Source organism: Colius striatus, chromosome 3, assembly GCF_028858725.1.
Source record: "Colius striatus isolate bColStr4 chromosome 3, bColStr4.1.hap1, whole genome shotgun sequence".
NCBI lineage: Eukaryota > Metazoa > Chordata > Aves > Coliiformes > Coliidae > Colius > Colius striatus.
Genome location: NC_084761.1, coordinates 18083340 through 18105205, shown reverse-complemented (window position 1 = coordinate 18105205; position 21866 = coordinate 18083340). Strand labels below are relative to the sequence as shown.

The following is a 21866-nucleotide window of genomic DNA, read 5'->3' as shown; positions in this document are numbered from 1 at the left end:
CCAGGGCTGCAGTGTGCTAGTGATGGGGCCCGGGCGCTCCTGCCCCGTGGCCCGGCTGCCCGCAAACCCCAGAGCTGTCTGACTGGAAGTCAGGCTGCAGACGTGACTAATATTTAGCACGTACGTCTTGCTAAATGGCAACCTAATTAGCAGGTGCCGGTGTGCTGGCGATGCCTGTGCTCAGCCATGGGCAGGGTGAGTGGCCATGCCATCCTAGGGCAAGTGGCCACACTATCCCGGCACCCCAGCCAGGCGAGGGGCCACCGGGAGGGGACCTCCGCCACGGCCAGGCGGGTAACGGGAGGCAGCACAGCTCCAGTGCTGCTGCCAAAGAGCCTTTCCAAATCCTCATGAAATCCCTGAGCACCAGGGAGCACCCTCAGGTCTGACGTTCACCACCACAACTGTGCTGGGCTGGGACCTGCCACCGGGAGCTCACCGCTGCCATGCGGAAGGGCAGGATTTGGCCAAAAGCAGTGCAGATGTACGCAGGATAGGAATGAGCCGTGGGTTTTTCCCAGTGACCTGAACTTAGAGACGCAACTCACGATTATAACTTTGAGGTGATTTCTTCCCTGCAGAGCTGTCCTTGCGTCTCTGCTCTCTGGTACAAGCACGTCCGCTCTTCTTTGTTGTTGTATTGAGGCCTAAAAACCCTCCTAGAAACCTTTTCAGCCATCTTTGAATCCACTGCAGCCACCATTAAAATGTTTTCCTGTAGTCAGATAAATTTAGGACCGGTGGATATTTTCAAACACCGCAGATAAGTCCGATGGTGCCGTTTTCTGGGTGGATACGTCCCGTGGATCCAGCTTCTCAGCTGTGTTTAGCTGCTGTCAGTGGTGCCTCACACCAGCACACCCCAACTCGGAACACAATGCCCAGGGCAAAGCAGAGCTTTCCATGGTGTTTTTCAGCTGTGTTTTTAGCAGGAGGTTTTTGCTTATAAAATAAACTTTCTCTTGAGGCAACTGAGAAAGACAGTGGAAAGTCAATTGTGGAAGGTCATTTGTCTTCACTGGCTTCACAGCAGATGTTTCGAACCACCAAACAAATGCAGCCTGATCTATTTTCAGCATCGGAGCTGCCAGTACTGGACACAGACATTGTTCTCTGGGGAAATAAGTAGCAACAGAAGGGCAATTATTTTGACAGGACAGAGGTTAGAAACTGGGTTAGTCCCGGTGCTCACCACCAAACCTGTTGGTTCTAGCTTTACTTGGAAATACTGTTTGAACACAATCTCACATTCACTTCTGACCCAATGGTAGGAGGTACACTTGTGCAATTTAAAAATAAAAATCTCTTTTGTTCCCAGACAACAAAACAAGGGGACAGTGGGAGAAGTCTGGCCAGGTCCTGATTGAACAAGAAGCTGTGGTTACTTTTCATAGCAAGAGGCAATCGTTACGTTTTACGGTTTGCCATTGGTGTGATTTATAGTCCCAGGGAGGTTTATACATGTTTACTGCTCTGTTGTGAGGAGTTAACGTCTCCCACAATCACTCAAGATGCTCAAGGTTTTACCTGTAAACAGTGTTTGTACAATAGTGCTGGGCTCAGAGTTCCCACACCCCAGCACACAGCGTGGGGGGCCATGTCTCTCCAACCTCCCTAAGGGATTAGTTATGTGATCAACAGGAATCCCTGTGCTAGGCACATAAGATTAAGTCATAAAATCCTGAAGTGAATGCTGAACATGATGAAAACCAGGCTGTGAGGGTGCTGGTAAGGGCACCGAGCCCCAGGCGAGCCACTCGCCTTCCACCTCAGAAGGAAATAGAAGAGCTGCTTCATCTTTTAATTTCATTTTCATTTTGTGGAAGCAGAGCTCATTTTTCCCGGCAGGAGATCGTCACCTTCCCAGCTCAGGCTGTCGCTGGCACCGTGGCTCAGCTCTGCCACTTGTATTTAAGCATCAACACCTTCTATAGCCCCTATTTAAGCATCAACACCTTCTGTAGCCCACTCTTGGAAGACACGCGGTGTACAAAACACTCCAAGGACAATGTGCCCAGCAGCAGCCTCAACAGTAAACACAGCTGCTCAGGGAGGCTTCTTTAGGGAAAAAAGACATTGTAAGATCTTATTCTTCATTTTTAAAAAAGATTATAAGATCTTTTAAGATTTTAAAAATGTTCTAAGGTCTTTAAAAAATAATATAATGCCTTATATTTTTTTAAAGAAGAGATTACAAAACTGTTTCAAAAACCAGTGCAGTCTCCCTCCACAGCTATTAAATCTGTGTAAAGGCCTCTCGTGGGGAATGGTTGGCATGAGGGAAACCAAAGCAGCAAGGTGATGTCCTGGCACCTGGCACATTGTAAAACCGACCGAGAAACACCCCATAAATTGCTGCAGCGTGGGGGTGAGGGCAGCAGCCACGAGCCCTGGGAAAGTCTCCCTGCACCTTACAAGCGACTGTCCACATCCCAGCTACGATCCTGGCACTCCTTCCCTACATCTGCCATCCTAATAGGACTTTTTGTGCAAACAGAAGGACAGTTGCCCCTCGAGGATGGTGGCACAACTTCCTCAGCATCTCGTGAAGTGGGAGCGGGCTCTGTTCCAGGGGGATTTGCAAGGCTACCCGTAGTCCCGGCGTTGCTCCCGAGGCAGGAGCAGCAGAAGAGTCTGCAATTCCGGAGATGGGATAGAAGGACTAGGAGAAAAATAAAAGCAAGTTTTCAAGGCAATCTAAAGCGGGAGCTGAAGGGAGGAAGGGTTTAGATGCACCGCCGTGCAGTGACACGGGGCGGGATGGGGCGGGCCGGGGGCGGGGGAGACGGCGGGGCCGGTCCCGCTCTCCGCGGGCAGCGCTGCCGGAGTAGCACGGGCGGCAGGTACGGGGGGACCGCGGGTGGGCGAGGGGGGTGGCCCAGGGAGGAGGGAGCGGGACTGTGCGGTCCCTTCGGCCCCGAGCGGCCGCCGGAGTGATGCCCACGGGCGAACGGGGCATCTCTCCGGCGGCGGCTCGGGGCCCAAGGGACCGGTGGGTGATGTGTGTCTTTTTGCGGTGATAAATGCGTGAAGTCACCGTCTCTTGGCATGATTTTGTAACAGTGTGGGGAGGGGGTAGTGTGTGGGGAGGTTCGTGCCGGTCAGGTGCCCTGGATGTTCGCAGCGGGGCAGTCAGGGCTGGTCATTCTTATTCAACTTCTTTTGCCTCGGGGTTTTCTTTCATCTCCTTGATAAAAGGTATGGAAGGGAAACTCAGCTTTCTGAATATTTCACTGTGTTCTTTGTTGTGGGAAATGTGCCGTCCACCCCAGGCTGTTGCCTCCCGGGCGAAGGCAGAGGATGCTCCCTCCCCGGGACACCGGCCTTATTGCAGAATATGAGATCGCTAAGCTAGGAGGGAGCTGCCCGGGGACTTTTGTTCCTCGTACGTCCCAGGATTCACACTGTTCATTGCACAAGCAGCAGAGTCAACTATCAGAAACGTTATTGGCACATGAGGAGTGAGGCTTGTCACCGTCCCAGGAGGCAGGGACTCCGTGGGAAACACAGGGCCAGGCAGGCAGGGGAGAGGGGATGGAGCGTCTAACACACCGACTCCCCGGTCGGGCAGACGCTATCTAAACTTGCAGGTCGTAAATACTCCTCGAGTGCTGCAGTCGTGCCCGTGGGGATCGGCGACCCGGAGGCCCCTGCACGGCGCGGGGCGGCTGCGGGCGGCTGAGCCGCGGCTGGGCGCGGCGGCCGCGCTCTCTTCACACGCCGCAGCCGAGGCCAAGCGTCTGCTGGGCACGCAGCCGCCACCCCGGCTCAGGGAGCCCTTCCATTGCTCCCTCACGTGTTTTTGTCATTGCTCCACAACTCACAACCTGTAAACTTGTGATCTAATTTAAAAAAATTCCTCTGTCTTGCAACCATGCCACTAGAGAGCACAAACATCTTCCCTAGGAAAACAAGGGCTTTTCAACGGGCTCTAGAGAAGGTGGCAGATGAGCTGCTGGTGATCAAAGAGGAATGACTGTTGTGGGTCCCAACAGATAAAGTGCTGAATAATTGCAGCATCAGGCCCAGCAGTGTCGGAGTGGTTTTGCAGACAAGGTACCACCCTGGAGCTTCCAGGAGTGTGCTGAGTTTTGCTTATGTCTTTATTTCCTTAAAGTGTCAATTGCCCTAGGAAAAAAGCAGAGATTCAACACAGTCAACACAATCATTTCGTAATGTGGGAGTCTGATCTCACCCGTGAGGTGGAGGAGTTTCACCTCGGATGATTCTGGGATAATGCAGGGCTGGACTTGGCGAAGGTGAGGACACTTCCTTCACAGCACAATGCAAACCACAGTAGAAGCAGAAGCAGATTGTTTTTAGGATGGCTTTGCTCACCATGGCATGGGGGTACTGCCAGGGGAGGGGCGTGTGGCACCCTGTGCACCACAGAACCAGTTTCAGTGATACAGTGTGCTGTCAAGGGGCAGCCCAGAGCAAAGCATGGCAGTGTGGAGGTGGTGAGGCAGCAGTGATAGCTCCCCAGAACCACCCGCCAAAGAGACAAAGTCAGGTCTTGCCTGCACATTAGAGACCAGCTCTGCAAGCAGAGCAGTGTGACAATAGAAAATGCAAATGCAAGAAGGAGAGAGGAGCGTTCTCATTCTCTGACCAGGGCCTTGGAAGTGGAGTAGCCAAACCACAAATAAAACTAGCCAGCAGTGTCTCAGAGCTGCTAGATGCTCAGGCCCTTCAGTTTTATATTCTATGCAAGTAATGAGGGATCTGAGGGCAGCAGGGGAGAAGCACCTGCTGAGTCCCCAACCTCAGGCTCCTCCTCTGCTCCTATCCCTCTGCAAGCCTCCACTCCTTTTCTCTGGAGGGGACTTTGGGTGACAGCTGTCTGTGTATTGACAGAAAGTGGGTCTTTGCCATCCCTTGTTAGTCATTTCTCTGCTCCAGGTACAGCCCGCTGATGGGGGAGAGCGGGACAGGCTCCAGGCTGGCCCCGAAACCAGTACCAAACCCCTTCTGAAGAGCTACGGCATCTGCACGCTGAGCCTCAGTGCCCAGGGCAAGGAGCTGTTACAGGGGCTCCAGCTTCCAGTTGGGCAAGGCCCCTCACACAGAGTGGCTTTCAGCAGTGAGAAAGAAACAAGAAGTCCATCTGGAAACGTTTTGGAAATAAAGGTAAGACGAAAACTATTAAAGTGAGAAAATAGTTTGAAAAGAAGTCATCCAAGTATGGCCAAACACAGCTTTTGCTTAAGCCTTTTCTTTTATCAAATGGCCCAGCTGAAAGCACAGCTTAGACCTCAAGGAAGAGTAAACCTGAGTCCTTTACTCTGCTGACACACTGTCTTCTGCAAAACCCATGACCGTCTGCTCAGCTGCATTGCCAGCACACCTTTGTTAACTTGTGGGGTTTTTATTTTTGAGATCTGTGTTCCTATGGCAGGACAGGGATGCTGCAGGCATCCTGTCTGAGGATTTTCCTCCAGCCAACCCCATCCCTGTCCTATTCCCATGCCTGTGCTCCCATTGGCAGGTGCTCCACAGTGCCACAGCACAGTGCAGCAATTGCAAAGGTCAGGTCCCGTAGCTTTGACATCAGGGAAGAAATCACAGGATCAAGTTAAGACGTATCTAAAACCAATTTAATCTTATTTTCCACAATGTGGCCTGAATCTAACTTTACAATGTGAAAATGCTGCCCTTCAGCACAGTGTTTTTATGGTTGGTGAGCTGAAGAGATAAAGGGAGGTAGAAGGCACTGCGATCTTTGGTTAGAGCTGATTTGGAACTGGTCCTTTCCAAGCACAGCATCTTCCCTGTGCTGTCACTAGCAAGCATACCCTGCCTTTTCAAACAGCACTTGCAGGTTAGGTGAGTAAATGGAAATAAGTTCAAGGTGGAGAGCAAACGTATTGATAACTTCTGCAAAATCACAACCAAGGATAAAGCAACATCAAAATCAAATATTCAATATCTTTAACTCCACTCAGCTATGAAATTATTACTCTGTGTTTGCTCCCCAGCCTATAAGCATGTGTCTCAACCTGGCCATCAGTGGAAAAGAAAAGCTAAACTCAGCTTCAAGGGGGAAATCTAGAAAGAAATAATAAACTCCTTCCAGCCAGGTCAAGTTGATGAGAAACCCCCAAAGACCTGTACACCAAAGCTGGGTCCTGGCTCCACATTTGGCTGGCGTGGCCTGCGAGCAGCAGAGCAAACAGAGGCCGAGGGCATGTGGCCAGTCGGGTCCAGCCAACCTGGATTTTGCCCATTGCAGCATAGGTGTGTTTTAAATGTTAATCTAATCTAAATCTTTTATTGGCTTTCTTAAAAGCCAGAAAATATTTACTAGTTTGCCTTGACAGTCTCTCTGCATTCAAATGTATTTTGGCAATAGTGTTTTATAAAGCAGAGACCAGTCTTGAAGCTTGGCTGGAGGTGGGTTTAGGTTCACACCTGGCAGCAGGAGGCTCAGGCAGAACGGCCGCGCGTGCTTCGTGTCTACCTTTCAGCCACGGGTCATTAAACAGAGGCTGGTTGTTGCTCCCGTTTTCTTTATAGTGCTGCCCAAAAGCCAGCAAGCATCTGATGCAATGTAAGCTCCTCTTGTGAATAAACCCTTCTGCAGTCAGCTGTGGGTGGGAACCTCCATGGCACGAGTTCATGGAGGATGAGCTAAAGCTGTGCTGGTGGGTCAGGGGACTGAGAGGTCCGAGTCCCAGGACACATGTTCCTTGGAGAATGAAACACTTTCACACAAGAGTGGAGCTTGCCCTCAAATCTGAGAGGAAGCAGTTGGAGAAATAGGTCTGATGGGGCATGGCTGAGGGAGCTGGGGTTATTTAGCCTGGAGAAGAGGAAACTGAGAGGAGACATGATCACTCTCTACAACTATCTGAAAGGAGGTTGTAGTGAGGTGAGGCGAGGTCTTCCCAGTAGTGAATGATAGAACATGGGTCTACAGTCGTGCCAGGGAAGGTTTAGATTGGAGAGTAAGGAAGAATTTTTCACTGACAGGGTTGTTAGACACTGGCATAGGCTGCCCAGGGAGGTGGTGGAGTCCCCATCCCTGGAGATACTCAAAAGAGGTGTGGATGAGGTGCTGAGGGACGGTTTAAATTAGTGATGGGCTTGGCAGAGGAAGGTTAGTGGTCGGACTTGATGGTCTTAAAGGTCTTTTCCAACTAAAATGATTCTATGATTCAAAGGACACTTTTATTGAGACCCCATGGTATTGGGCTCTGTCTAACATCCCATGTAATAGAACATACAAGAAGTATCATCAGCTCTCTTTGTACCGTGGCATGAGACACCATAAAATCTATTTGGTTTATGCTTTTATCAGACTCTATATATGCTGCTCATCAGATTTCACAGACCTGGCCAATAAATCAATGAGTCAGCATTATTATTTTTTTTAAAGTAAAGCCACACTTGCTCCCCAAGGCCTGTGCACACCCATCAGCTCCTTCCCTGCCTCTGCCAGGCTGTCTGCCAGTAACCTGGTGTTCCTCTGGTTTCTGCATTGCCGAGCACTGCTTGCCATCGCCATATTGCTCTACGAGCTCAGCACTCCTCCAGGATGCTGACTTACATGCAGCATTAATCTTTAATTCTGTTCCCCTACAGTTTAAACCTGAAAAGTGTTGTAAGCAGCTGACGTGGGCTTGTTTTGAAATCCTGCCCCGGGATATTGAGATTTAGTAACGCAAGTTCTCACCTTAAAATAGCAGCACAAGATGTTCTATTTACTCACAATATGAATGTAAACTATGCAGCATCCCTCGCATGAGCAGTGGGAGCATACCGATAGTATCTGAGAGACGAAGGAATTTGGTGGAAAAGCCAATCTGCTGTCCTTCCTCCCTTCCTCTGGCTGCAGCAGCACTGAGCTGCCTGCCTGCTCCTGGGAAAGGTGCTGCTGGTGCCAGGTCCTCATTTCCTGCTCCCTTCAGTATCTGCTGCACTGTAATACTTTTAAATTTAAGAGCAATTGTCTTAAGCCCTGCATTAGCTTGAATATCAAACATCTGAATTCTACCTGAAACCAGCTTGTGTGTGTACTGCTCGGTCCATCTAGTGTTGGCAAGCGTTTCAGACAGTGTCAGAGGTGTCTCATTTGCACAAATACTGGCTTCCTAAAAGGTCATCTTGTCATTTACTGCAGCATCTCCGGGGCTTGGTCAGTCACCAGGCCCAGCCATGGACAGCTGGCCCAAATCACTTAACTCTCATAGGGACAGAAGGGACATGACAAAAACATTTGCCAGTTTTGGAACTGCAAAGCACAAACCTCCACCTTGCACCCTTGTGGGAGGTGAGGGGCTATTTTGCTGCCGTGGTGTGATTCTGCAGAACATCTGTCCTCATACATGGTGTAGTACAAACCCTGCCTCTCAACACAGCTGGTTTGGTGCTTTTTCTCCCATTTGCAGGCAAGCAGCATGAATGTGAAGAAGTACTTTGTTCGGGCCCTGCACCGCCTGCAGAAGGGCCCTGGCTACACCTACAAGGAGCTGCTGGTCTGGTACTGTGACAACACCAACACCCACGGCCCGAAGCGCATCATCAAAGAGGGGCCAAAGAAGAAATTAATGTGGTTCTTCCTAACGCTGCTCTTTGCATCTCTGGTCTTCTGGCAGTGGGGTATCCTCATCAATACCTACCTCTCCTACAATGTCACTTCATCTCTCTCTATTGGCTTTAAGACCATGAAGTTCCCAGCAGTCACGGTCTGCAATGCCAACCCTTTCAAGTAAGTTTTCCTTTGCCTGATTTACTCAGTTATGCTTTAACATCCTCAGCTATATGTCTAGGGTAAGTTACTGTGGCCCTGTTCCTGTCTCAGATACACTGTTAGAAGCATCAATGGATTCACCAAGTGGCACTAAAAAACAAAGGAGAACAATATGAAGGCAAATGGCTCAGGTCCAGAGCAGGGATCGTGTGTGCCTGTGAGTCTGCCTGGGTTTCCTGGCTGTATCAGTTAATCTAATGGTGGTTATTGCCTCCCTGCAAACTTTCCCTGGCTCAGGGAAAACTCGAAGTTCGACTCATCTGTCACCACCAAAATCAGTCTCTTGATCTTTCCCCACAATTCCTTTCTTTCCCCTTCCTCGCCGTGACCGTGCCCCTTATCGCTCACATGCCGGCCATTAAGAGCTGATTAAACAGTCCTATCAGCTGGGAGCTGCAGTGGTACAACTCAATCACCATTTCAGAGTAACTAATTTTTGTTAGAGTGGCTTTAAATTCACATCCATGCAGTAGTGTGGCCTAGGACAAGATGCTCTCAACCAACACACAGGAATTACTTCGGGGCTGTCTGTTGTCCCTGCTTGCTAGCGATGTTTTGTGTAAACTGTAGTGAACTGCTGGCAGGTTCAGCCCCGCAGCACTCTCTGTTTATCCTCCTGCTGGTTTTCCACCCAGTTGGAGGCTGCTGGGGTGCCCATGTCCAAGCTGCGTGGAGGCTCCCACCCTTCTCCAATACACATTTAGGCAGTGATTTGAGGTCCCCAGGAAGGCCTGAGCCAGTGGAGTGGCAGATGGGCTGTTGCACATCCCCACTGCCTGGTCACTGCCTGGTAACTGCTCTTTGTCCTGCAGATACTCAGAGGTGAAGCACCTGCTGAAAGACCTGGACATGCTCATTGAAGCAGCACTAGAGAGGATCTTGCAGCCCGTGCCGGGGAACAGCAGCCAGAACACTTCACTGTCACTCAACCTGGAGCTCTGGAACCAGATACCCCTGGTCCTTATCGATGAGCATGACAAAGACAACCCCATCATCCTGGACATCTTTGAGAGCAACCGTACTGCTGAGGGCAGTGAAACCTCTGTGGGCAACAAAACCTCTGCAGGCAACCAAATGGCTGAGGGCAAACAAACTTCTGAAGTCAACCAAAGGACTGAGGGCGATGAAACCTCAGTGTACAACCAAACAGCTGAGGGCAACCAAATGTCTACAGGCAACCAAACAGATACTCCACTGGCCCCAGACAGCCTGGCATCAGAAGAAAAGAAGTACAAGCTGGCAGTGAAGCTGGTGAGAGGGTCCTGTGGGAGGCAGCAGGGGAAGCGAGGGATGGGTGGCACTGGGCACCATGGCAGGGATGCAGCACAGAGATCAGCATTTCTCCCACACCATCTGCCCATGGCCACTACCTCGGGGCTCTGGTCTGGCTGTGCTGGGGCCAGGGGCTGTCCATGCTGGGGCCAGGGAGGGAGCTCATGGGCAGTTTGCAAGTTATGACATGTTATTTCAGTGCTACAGAGCTGATTTTGATCTTGGGCTTTTGAGAAAGGCAGCACAGAAGTATTTTAAGATTATTTCAATTTTCAGAGGGGAGCTGATCCTCAGCAGGGCACACAGCTAGGTGTCTGGCTGCTGGATTTCTGCATATCGGGCCTGCAGCAGGATCATATCCTATATAGACTTCCTTAGGTGAAAGGAAGCCCTGCAAGGAGCTATGCTAAGTTAGCCTGGGATTAATGTTAGGTGGCTGCATAGCATCAGTAAGATCAGCAGGTTCCTGGTGGAAAAAGGGACCAACAGCACACAGCAGCGCAGCAGTGCGTCAGAGGCACTGAGGGGATCCCGCCAGTAGGTCTGGCAACCTCTGGTGAGCGGGATGCTTGGAAAGGCTGGATGGCCGTGGTGGCAACTGATCTGCACCCAGTGTGGGTTGCAGGACAGGGGACAACGGTGTCTGTCCTCAGGTTTTCCAGTGTAGCCTGGGGAGAGGAGGGCCACACAGGCTCCCTGCACCTTCACTTGCTCCTTGGGTCCAACACCCAAAATGCTGGGGAGAGGCTGTGACTGCTGTCCCTGACTCTCTTTCTTGCTGCGATCCTCAGCACAGAGGCACATGGTGGTCTTGTGACTTCCCCCACCTTTTGCTCCCACAGTAGGTTCAGGGACCCTGCTGGGCAACTCCAGCCTTAAATAATTGGCCAAAAGCTGATGTTTTCTGTAAGCTTGTGGAGGTAGTGCTGGGACCACACAACGTGGCCGGCTGGGAATCTCCCTGGGTAGAAACCCATCTGTAGATGCAGATGTGCAGTCCTGCTCCGCAGCTCCATCTGCCCACAGCTCCTCCCTTGCCTGGCAGCAGCAGGCAATGCTGGCATGGGCCAGGCACACAGGGAGAGGAGGTATGTACTCTGCCATCCCCTGCCACACTCAGCCTTCTTGTGTGTCCCCAGTGCAGCTATCAGGGCTCCAACAACTGCACCTACCGCAACTTCTCCAGCGCAGCGCAGGCGGTGTCCGAGTGGTACATCCTGCAGTCCACCAGCATCCTCTCCAAAGTCCCACTGCAAGAGAGAATCAGGATGGGCTACCAGGCAGAAGACATGATCCTGGCATGTCTCTATGGCGCTGAACCCTGCAACTACAAGTAGGTGCATACCAAGCTCCCTGCCCTTTTCTGTCCCACCAGGAAGGGCACAGGATGCTAAAGGCAGGACAACCTTTTTCTTTTCTCCTTTTAAGATTTATATCTGTTAATAAAGAGTTTTCTGTTGGTTCTTAACTGTAGGCACAAATGTAGCTTGGACCGGCCAGCTTGAATAAAGATGGTAGGGATAAGTTAATGCAGCTGGCAAGCTACTTCAGAAACAGGTGCTGCAAGTTAATCAGTTGGGCCCTGGGTCATCTCATGGGCAGAAGCAGCATATAAGGAGGTAGCTAGCAAAGGAAGGGTGGCTTTGAGTCAACGCTGGTGGTTGTATTATGTTGCCTGTGTATGTCTCTGCATGTGCATTACTTAGACTCTCTACGTCTTCGAGTGAATATTGCCTGCACCACTACAACACTTAACTCTAACAACATTTCCCAGAAGGTTTCTGGATGTGATCCTGGCTGAAATGGGTTATTTTGGGATAGTGCTGGTGTGAGTTTGAGTTTTGGATTATACATTTTGCTCGTGATTTAATGAGACTAACAGCATCCGTGGGACCTTCACAGGGCATTTAATGATGACCAGGTGCCAGCCCAGCTGCTGAGTCAGCATAACTTGACACAGCAGTGCAGCACCCAGTTAAGGCCCTCTTCCTTTTACCAGAGGCTCTCAGAAATGCATTTTAACCATTGTTGTTTCTTGTTAATGTCAAATGACTAAATCCAGTTTTGAGAAAGGAGAGTGTAGAGCAGCAGCATGGGCTGTAAGGAGTCCTGCCCTTTCTGCAGAGAGAGAAGCAGAGAATTATTATCAAAGAATGAGGCGTAACACCCACCAAAAACTGTTACTGCAGCTCAGATGAGGCAATTTTATTCTCTCATCTGTGCAACAGATGATGCCTTTCCACTCTGACAAAGTGTTATCCCCAGTGGCTCTGTCTCACTACACACCAGTACCTTGCTTTCCTCTTTTTTTCCCATGGCAGATTGATTGAAATGATATCAACTGAAATTTCTCGACAGGCATTCAACAAATGAAGCGATTTAAAGTGAATCCCAGATGTAGCCGCCAAGCACCAGTCCCACCAGATGCATTAGTTTATAACCCTTCAGTCCTCCTTAAGAGTCACATTTCTATGTGTTTGATTCTTTCAGGAATTTCACCCAAATCTATCACCCAGACCACGGTAACTGCTACATCTTTAACTGGGGCATGGATGAAGAGGCTCTGAATTCTTCCAACCCTGGAGCAGAGTTTGGTAAGAGAGGGCTCTGCTAAGGAGGAAGCAGAAGTGCTGGGAGTTAGTCTGTCTCTCGGTAGCCACTTCTGTCAGATGCCACAGATTGATCATTTCTGTGTCTCTGGAGCACTAGAGTAACTGTTTTCCAGGAGGGAATAAGCCCCCAAAAGGGAAATGTGCCACACAGAAACAAATGATGTGACTACAGATGTTACTTTGTAGAAGTGTAGCATCAGGATAGGCAAAATATCTGGATATTCTCTTGGGTATTTCCATCCTGTGCACTCGCCATCGTGCGTATTTATGCATGTGCAAGGCTGACATGTCAGCCAGACCCCGTCTCGTCCCTCAAAGACCAAGAGTTCTGTTCATAGTGAAAAGGAAATAGACCTCTTTATTTTTTTTTCCAAATGCTTGAATTCCAATACAATTTCTATATGCTTTGTCTGGTGTCTCAGGGCTGAAGTTAATCCTGGACATCAGCCAGCAAGACTATATTCCCTACCTGTCATCCGCTGCTGGGGCCAGGCTCATGCTGCACCAACAGAAGAGCTTCCCCTTCCTCAAGGATCAGGGCATCTATGCAATGGCTGGGACAGAAACCTCCATAGGAGTGCTAGTGGTATGTGTGGCATTCCTCTAGAGCAGATTGTCTGAGAATAATCTTATCTGATGGGACTGCAACCAAGTTTGCTTTAAGTCTTGGCTGAACTGGCTCAAACCAAAAGAGTCAAGGTGTATGCTAGCTGTGGGCTGGAACAGTTTATGGAGACTTTTATGTAACTGTCCTGGCAAAGTGCTTTATTGAAGCCAAAATATTGAGCTCAGGTCATTGTTCCTTCAGCCTGTCAGGAGGTGCCTTGCTAAAACATACTGCTCTTGAACACCCTCATCTGCCTCGATCCGCCCTGGGCAATGGGCTGTACCTCCTTCAGCTCTGCTGCCTGTGATTCTTTGAGTGTTTTCCAAGCCAGCAGGGAATCCAGGGATTACAGAGTCTCTAGAAAATGGTCACCAGGAACCTGGGAGGAGAAATGACTACTGAATTTTGCTGTTTTGGTTTTCTTTCAGGATGAACTAGAACGGATGGGCTATCCCTACAGTGACTGCACCAATAACGGGTCTGATGTCCCTGTAAAAAATCTCTATAGCCAGTATAATACTTCCTATTCCATACAGGTAAAACTAATTTTTAAATCAAACAAATTTGTTTAGGAAAAAACATCAAAGCAGTTAAAATCTTCGAGTAGCATGCAGGATTACTGGAGGATCATCAGTGGTAAAGTAGAAAGCATAACCTAAACACAGGAACCTTCTTTTCTGGTAGTAAACCAGCACTCGAGGCTGGTTTACTACTCAGCAGTCCTGGGTTTGGAAACAATCCCACTGGATCCAGTGGAAATAACTGTATTGCAGGAGAAAGGCCTAACAATACAGGTATTGAAACCTGCAGCAAAAGCTGAGGAGCATTGCTGTGGCAGGCAGCATAATTAGATGCAACCTGCGGGTTTCATTCTCACACCAAAAAAACTCACATGACCAGGAAAGGGCATTAGCAGTTTGTTTTCCCTTAGCTAGGTATGAATTGTGCTTTCTTCTGAGAGAGATGAAAATGGTCATTTCTGTCATCTTCACAAAAGCTGATACGCAGCAGCCTCCCGGTTCTCCTTGTGCCCTGCCACCTTGGAACTCAGCTGCTTGAAGCAGAGGGATCACTCTCATGCTGACAGACAAATCAGGAGCAGGATGCACTGGGGCCCCTCAGGCCCTTAAAAAACACTGGGTCTTCAGTTCTCCCCCCTCTTGTCTCCCTGAGCAGCCATCGTGCCCCAGTCGGTTACTGCACTGGTTTCACCGGGGGCTGCTGGGCGCCACTGGAGCTCTGGGGTGATAGAACCAGGAGGCAACTCCCTTCTTCAGTGCAGGGCAGTGTCCGACACGGCCTGAAACTCCTGATAGCTTTGGCTAATGTCAGTTCCCTAATATCGTAGGAAAGACTGGGGAAATGCCCCTTTCTGCGTGCCTGGCTGGGAGCATGAAGCCCCTCGGCCTCCCTGGGACCTGACCCATGCTCAGGCACTGCAGTGTCAGCCCCACGCTCCTCTGGCAGTACCCACCAGGAGCCCACAGAGCATTTTTGCTCCTCTAAAAGAGTAACTGCTCCTGCCATGTCATCAAGGCTGTTAATTTATTTTTCACTCATGAGAATGTGATTTTCTCCTTACAGTTTCCACGCTTGGCTGAAATCTTGTACCAGTAGTTAAAAGCCATGGGACTGCTCTAATGTGCAACGCAGCTCCTGGTCTCTGTATACAAGTAGTATTTATCTGGCAGCAGAGGGGTATACAGGAAGGATTCCTCTCCTGAACATTCCTACTCTTTTAAATCACTTTTCTCCAGTGAATTATGTCATTTTTCACCCTGAAAAATTGCAGCTTGTTTTGTATAGGAAATGGTGACAGACCTTTGCCTTTTCTTCACTTGAAAATTGGGATGCAAAAGTTGAGTGTTTGTAAACCTCGAGACTGTAGAAAAATAGTGTGAAAATGAAGCACAGGTTAATCTGTAACAGGCTGTAGCGTAATGGAGAAGCATTTCTGGAAGGTGAGATCTGGCAATAAGGAAAACATCAACCCATTTTGGGGGTTAATCACAAAAGCCTGAAGAATACATGGCAGCCAAGTGGGAGGGCTTTGGTCTAGCAGGGGTTTTTATATTTCTGCCTTTATATAACAATTGTACCACTTTACTCTGCTTTTTAAGATGCTTGTATAACGTTGAGGCAAATACTCGATGTGATTGCGTTATTACTTAAAAGTTGCTAAATGCTGACTGGAGCTCTATGTCCACGTAATCCACCTCACCTAGAGGCCTCTATGTCCACGTAATCCACCTCACCTAGAGGCCTCTCACCAAAGCCAGGCTTTCCCATCACTCCCTGTCTGCAGCGAGCTCTGCAAGCATTCCGTATCACACAGAAATCCTTTGGCTGTTGTTGTACCGAGTTGGAGCTGTTAAATTTAATTATCTTTTCATAGACTGTGTTATTGCTCTGTGTACTGTTTCGTCCAGAATCCCACTCCAGTCCCAGGTGATTAACTTCATGCCTCACTGAGCTAATGGCAGCGCTGCAGCCCGGCTCACACGCTGCCGCAGCTGCGGCTGCAATCCCTTCAAAGAGAGAAGCTGATGCACAGATAAGATGATTCAGATTTCTAAAACCTGCTCTTTATGTTGAGGTATTTTTAGAGTCCTGGCTTTAAAGTAGGAACCAGCCCTCGGCAGTATGTCAGTACAAAGCCTGGACACAACAACAATGCCTAGGGGTGTAATAGAAGGTTTTTATTCCTTTTTGTAAACCCCATGTTACTGCCATGAAGCCCTAAGATAGTTGAGAAAGGGGCAGTTTCTTATGCCTTGGGAGCAGGCACTGAGTTCCCTCTGCTCCTACGAGGTGACTGGCCCATGGGCAGCTCATGACTGTGATGTGCCTGGAAATCTCTGGGTATGGCAGTAAAATTGCATTGTGAAGAAAAAAGCATAAGCGCGGTGTGAGTGCAGCTGGCAGCTTACACACCTGCCCTGCCTTGCTCTTGTAGAGTTGGTGCTGCCTGTGAAGACCTTCCAGAGCAATGGCGATGCCCAGTGCCTGCTGGAGGAGGTCTTCATGCCACAATGGGCTCTGGCTACACACACTCCCTCTGTGGCTTCAGCCTCTTCTGTGTGCAGACACAACAGCATCTGTTTGATGTAAAAGACAGAAAGTACCTCAGAGCTGAGAAACCCTTGTAGCCAGCGTAGACTGCACCAGCGCAAGGGCAGGGGGGTTCAGCCCATGTCTAAGCAGCTCCCTCTTCTCTTTTTTCAGGCTTGCCTACGCTCTTGTTTCCAAAATCACATGATTGAAATCTGTGGATGTGGTCACTATATGTTTCCTTTACCTGAAGGGGTAAATTATTGCAATAATGAAGATAACCCAGGCTGGGGTAAGAACATGAACAAAACAAATTGCATGACTGCCCCAGGGTCCTGGCATGCAGAAGGGGGAAGCAGGCAGGAGCTTTATCACCACTGTAAATCCAGCAGGTGAATGGCCTTTCACTGTGTAAAGTCTCCCTGTGGCCATTCAGGTCAGTGCCAGGGAGAAGGGGCAAAATCCCACTCCTGCTTGTGGGCTGAGGGGCCTCAGCTCTGGCGCTGCTGTGGGGCCCAGCTCTCCCAGGCAGCTGACTCCAGCCAGGGGAGGGAATGGGAGCCTCTGGGTGCCAAAAAGAGAGAAGAAGGGGTGAGGCTCCAGGCGTCCATGACTGCAGAGTTCAAGTCCTGGCAGAAGCTGGCACAGGCAGGGGCAATGGGCTCTGGGCAAGAAAGCCTGCAGGCAGGCAGGGGCTGGTGGCACAGTTCTGCGTGGGCAGCCCCAGCTGACAGCCAGCTTCCTGCCCCTGCCACTGCTGCTGGCCAGGGCCATGCCAAAGCCACTGCCCTTGGGCAGACTGCATGCTGGAAACTGTCTGCAGAAAAATAAAGTGCATTTTCAGTCTATTATCAAATTGGCTGACCGCTTTGCCAGAGTGTCTCCAGGGAAGGAAGGTTAGAGGAGAAGACAGCAAACCTGTGCAGCAGGCTCATACCTAAACATTTGGTTTATTAAATGAAATACTTGTAATCCAGTAAAAGGGGTCCTTGTCTAAACAGATGATTGAATTGTCTGTTTTCCCCACACAGCATATTGCTATTCATCCCTGAGATCAAGTATAAGGCAGAGACAGATCTGTATTGACTCTTGTAAGGAAACATGCAAGTAAGTACCTGAACCAGCTCTGGCAGCTGTAACGGTGGAGGGGATCCTGCTTTTTGTCTCCTCTCAATTCTGACCTTTCTAAAACAGCAACAAATCACATGGGGCTGCTGTTCTGCATGAGAACTGACATTCCAGTGACTCCAGAGAAGGGGAAACTTCTGTACTAATGTTGTCCTTTCCCCTCCCCAGCGACACGCAGTATAAGATGACCATCTCCATGGCAGACTGGCCATCTGAAGCTTCAGAGGTAATGTTTTGAAACATTCATTAGTAATTGCCGGTTCTTTGCCACGTGAGTCACTCTATTTGCAGAGGCCACGTCCAGGCAGCAAGTGCCTCTTTGCTAAATGACACATTTCCAGTGTGTACACTAGTGCTTGGGATGAGACAGGAGGAGGGACACCCCCATGGTGGCTCCTCCTCCCCGGGGTCCTGCATGGGCTCCTGCAACTCCCTTGCACAGAGGATGCTTCTGCTCAGTTCTGAGAAAATTTTGTTTTCCTAGGACTGGATTTTCCATATTCTGTCTTATGAAAGGGATATGTCAACAAATGTGACTCTGGATAGGTAAGTGAAAGGAACAACCATTTATCTTCTCTGTTGAGCCTGTTAACATTAGGTTAACATGAACGTTGGCAATGGGCCAGAGAGTGGCAGTGCAAGGGGAGGGCAAGATTTGCTATGTGTTTGCCTGAAAGATACACAGAGCAAATCTGAAATGCACTTCATGTATATCCTCTACTCTCCATCATGACAAACCAGGTCAGAGAAACTCAAATGTACAGTTTAGTTAAAATCAGCATTAACAGCAGCACCTCTCATCAGTTGCATGCACGAGTCTGGAAGCTCTGAAGCTGTGAACTGCCAGGGTCCAGCTCCTGCTTCATAACCTTCATCCCTTTGTACTCAAATCTCTGAATCTGCAGAGCAGCAGTAGTGAGGACGCACCAAAACTAGAGTAACTGGCTGAGTTACCCCTTGAGAATCTAAACCCTGGATTAGGGCAAAAAGAGGAGAGGTTTTTCCCCAAGGCAATAACAAAAAAGGAGCAGGAGGAAATGGTCTCACAGATATGGGCTGTTCTGCACACATTCAGCCCCCTGAAACACGGTCGGTTGTGACCGTGCACACAGGAACAGGAGGCGCAGGGCACCGGGAAGGGTGATGGTCCCTCAAGACCAACCCAGGCAGTTGTGAAAAACAAAGCCAACAGCCTCAAAGCAGCTTCCAGGTGCCCAAGCACTTCTTTAGAAGGCACTTCAGGCTTGCCTCTCTCCCCTTCGGAGTCAGTGCCACTTTGTAACTTCTTCCATGTGCCAGACAGGAGTTTCAATGGCTGTCAGTGAGCAGCTCCAGCAGAGCTTTCTGCAGGCACTGGAGAGGGGGCCTGGCTCTGCAGAGCTGCTTTTTTTCCCTTACAGAAATGGGATCATCAAGCTGAACATTTACTTCCAGGAGTACAACTACCGCACCATCTCAGAGTCTGCTGCCACAACGGTGAGTGCCCATCCCTGCCCACCTGCCAGTGCCACAGCACCCTGTAAGCGGCTGGTGAGCAGATGCAGAAACAAGTCACCCTGGACACATGGACAGGGCTCGGCTCCCTGGGGCTGATCAGCCCTGTCTGGAGATACCTCTCACCAGGATAATGTGCCAAGGCCCTCAGTGCTGCTGCAAGGTCATGGATGAAGCCACCTCCCTAGCTGGTTCACAGCTCCTGGTTCCTTCTTCCCCTTTACCTCCCATCCCTGTCACCAGTGCAGGACAGGTCACTGAGCAGCAGCAACAGGAGCACAGTCCTGCAGCGCAGCACCCACAAGGCTTGGGGCTTGGCTGGCAGGTCCCAGGGCAGGGGCATCACTGGCTCAGCACCGGCACAGGGCAATAGGCCAGGGCTGATCAGGGACTGGGGTCCACTGCCCCGGCTCACTCTGCTCTCCTCCCTGCAGATTGTTTGGCTGCTGTCAAGCCTGGGAGGCCAGTTCGGGTTCTGGATGGGGGGCTCAGTGCTCTGCCTCATTGAGTTTGGGGAAATCATCATCGACTCGCTGTGGATCACCATTATTCACGTGATCAGCTGGTGCAAAGGCCTGAAGCAGAAGCGGGCACAGGCACAGTATCCGAACGCGCCACCGACGGTATCGGAGCTGGTGGAGGCTCACACCAACCTGGGCTTCCAGCACGAGGACACAGGTGCCATCCCCAGGGACGAGGCACTGCACCCTGAGCCTGGCACTCCTCCACCCAACTACGACTCACTGCGTGTGCAGCCCCTTGACATTCTCGGTCCTGACAGCGACACTGAAACCGAGTGAGTGGCGTGTCCCAGCACCTCCTGACAGCGCCAACAGCAGCCACCATCGCCATGCTCAGTTCCACGCTGGCTGAGCAACCTGTTGAAATTAGGGAGGAACTAACAAGCCCTGTCTGTCCTCCCCTCCCTGACTGTCCACTGTGAAGAAGCTCTGTCTAATAAACCCCGCAATAAACCCCACAGAGTTGGCATCAGGCTCTGGCTTTAGTACATCAGCATTTTGCATACATCAGCATTGCTATATAATTGTAAGTCACCGTTTTGTTTTAACAGGTGGGTGTGAAGTTCCTGGTGAGAAGAGCGGGATGGTGGCAGCTGTAGAGGGCTGAGGCCAGGGTGAGAGGCAGAACTGAGGCTGGGATGTGAGGCAGGGCTGAGTCTGGGATGGGATTGGATGGGATGGGATGGGAGACAGGGTTGATGCTGCGGTGGGAGGCAGGGCTGAGTCTAGGCTGGGAGACAGGACTGAGGCTGGAATGGGAGATAAGGCTGAGGCCAGGCTGAGAGGCAGGACCATGTCAGCACTGGGCAGGAGCTGGGAGGCAGGCAGTGCTGGTGGGAGGACAGGACATCCCAACAGCAGACGCATGGCTGCAGGCTGGGGGCTGCTGAGACACTGCTGCTCTGTGGGTCAGACCCTTGGGTTGCGACCCAGGCTACTTTTGACTTCTGAGGGCACAGTATTTCTACAGCTAAACACAACAAAAACAGAGTGGAAGAAAGTTGTCCCATTGCTTCTAGAGCCTGTGGGTGCCCTGGTTGGGTTTGCTGCCCGGCGTTTGCTACCGCTGGCGCCGCAGGTGGGCATGGCTGTTAATGTGTGTCAGAGATAACTACTGCAGCCTCCATAAAGACTCAGGTGTGGGGAGGAAGTGCCGGGCCGTTTAACAGCACCGCTCTTGGCAATAAATAAATTAATTTAAAAGTTCCCTTAAGTTTCCTGTTGGCAGCAGGTGCAGTTCAGCCCTGGCAAGCACCTGATGGCAGCAGCTTGCAAGAAGGGCAGGTAACTGTGCTCACCCTGACATGAGGGCAGCCGGGGGGTGGATGGTCCCCACAGGGCTGGGTCGAGAGGGGCAGGCGAGCTCGCTTGGCCCCAGCTGGCCCCAGCCCTCAGATTTCTCAGGAGCCCATCACAACCCACGGGCACCTGCCTCACTGAAGTACTTTTGCAAAACTTGAAGAGGAAGCACAATCATGTGGTTAAATCATGCGACTGGGAACACGATGTTCTGGGCGTGTTGCCCAGCGCAGGGTGGCGGGGGCAGCGGCCAGGGGTGTCCGTGGCCCTTCTCCCTTGAAGCTCCCATGCACGGGGGGCTCTGGTGCCGAGCTGCCAGGCAGAGCAGAGCACGCCCAGAGCCTGTCTCGCTCCCTGCAGTAGTGCAAGAGGTGAGCAAGGTTCCTGGACCAAAGAGCTGCAATGCCGCCGGCACGGCTGCTGCTGCCCTGCACGGGGGAAGCTCTGTTCAAAATTCATTGAAAAAAGTTAAACCCTTATTTACAGCTGGTCTAACGCTGCAGCAGCATAGTTAACAAGAAAATAAGGCATAGGATAGTTGCAGTCTTAATTTTATAAGACTTGATTCATTAACTTTTTAGTATTTATTATTAGCTCCAAAAGCCACGGCAACTTAAAGTTTCAATTGTCTGTTACTTCTGACAGCTTTCACTTGGTCATCATAAGAACGCTTTTAAAAAATTATATTTAGCTTCTAAAATAATGAAAGGGCTTTGGAAATCCCATTCTTAGCCTGTTCGGGTTTTTTGCTGTTGAGACAGAGGGGTGAGGATCAGGAGGAGCTGGTGTGTTATCTGTGGTGAGCTCCTTCACCTCCCAGGTTTTGGCTCAGTGGAGTCCCACATCTGCGGGATGCTCAAAACTGGGTAAGTTAACAAATCCTACAGAGACAGACAGCAGGACCAATATAGAAACCATGCCTAGGCTTCCCTGTTGCCTCTTGATCAGTGCTTCAGCAGCTCACACGGTCCAGGCTTTAGGTTCTGACAGTGCCCAGAAACTGATGCAACAGGAAAAACCTGCAACTGGGGGCATGCGCAGAACTGCCCTTCCTCAGGTTCACCCTCCTGGCAGCCCACAGCTCATGGACCTCCAGAGCCAGAAGCTGTATTTGTTTTAGCTGCTACTGC

At 50.4% G+C, this 21866-nt stretch overlaps 1 protein-coding gene across 3 annotated transcripts; it reads left to right on the top strand.

Annotated features, from left to right (window-relative positions):
• The first annotated feature begins 2780 nt into the window (after nt 1-2780).
• SCNN1B (sodium channel epithelial 1 subunit beta) lies at nt 2781-19910 on the top strand. 3 transcript variants are annotated; one of them, XM_061992518.1, is made up of 14 exons: nt 2781-2843; nt 4903-5130; nt 8391-8710; nt 9565-10003; nt 11164-11357; nt 12515-12618; nt 13059-13222; nt 13672-13779; nt 16469-16586; nt 17326-17401; nt 17591-17648; nt 17907-17968; nt 18823-18898; nt 19351-19910. In XM_061992518.1, exons 3-14 carry the CDS (start codon nt 8400-8402, stop codon nt 19714-19716), a joined length of 2076 nt encoding a protein of 691 aa, XP_061848502.1. In that variant the 5' UTR covers nt 2781-2843; nt 4903-5130; nt 8391-8399; the 3' UTR covers nt 19717-19910. The 3 variants fall into 3 exon arrangements, with proteins under 3 accessions (XP_061848502.1, XP_061848501.1, XP_061848503.1); XM_061992517.1 differs by lacking the exon at nt 2781-2843 and adding an exon at nt 4134-4259; XM_061992519.1 differs by lacking the exon at nt 2781-2843 and having other exon boundaries at nt 4886-5130.
• Nucleotides 19911-21866: the final 1956 nt, after the last annotated feature.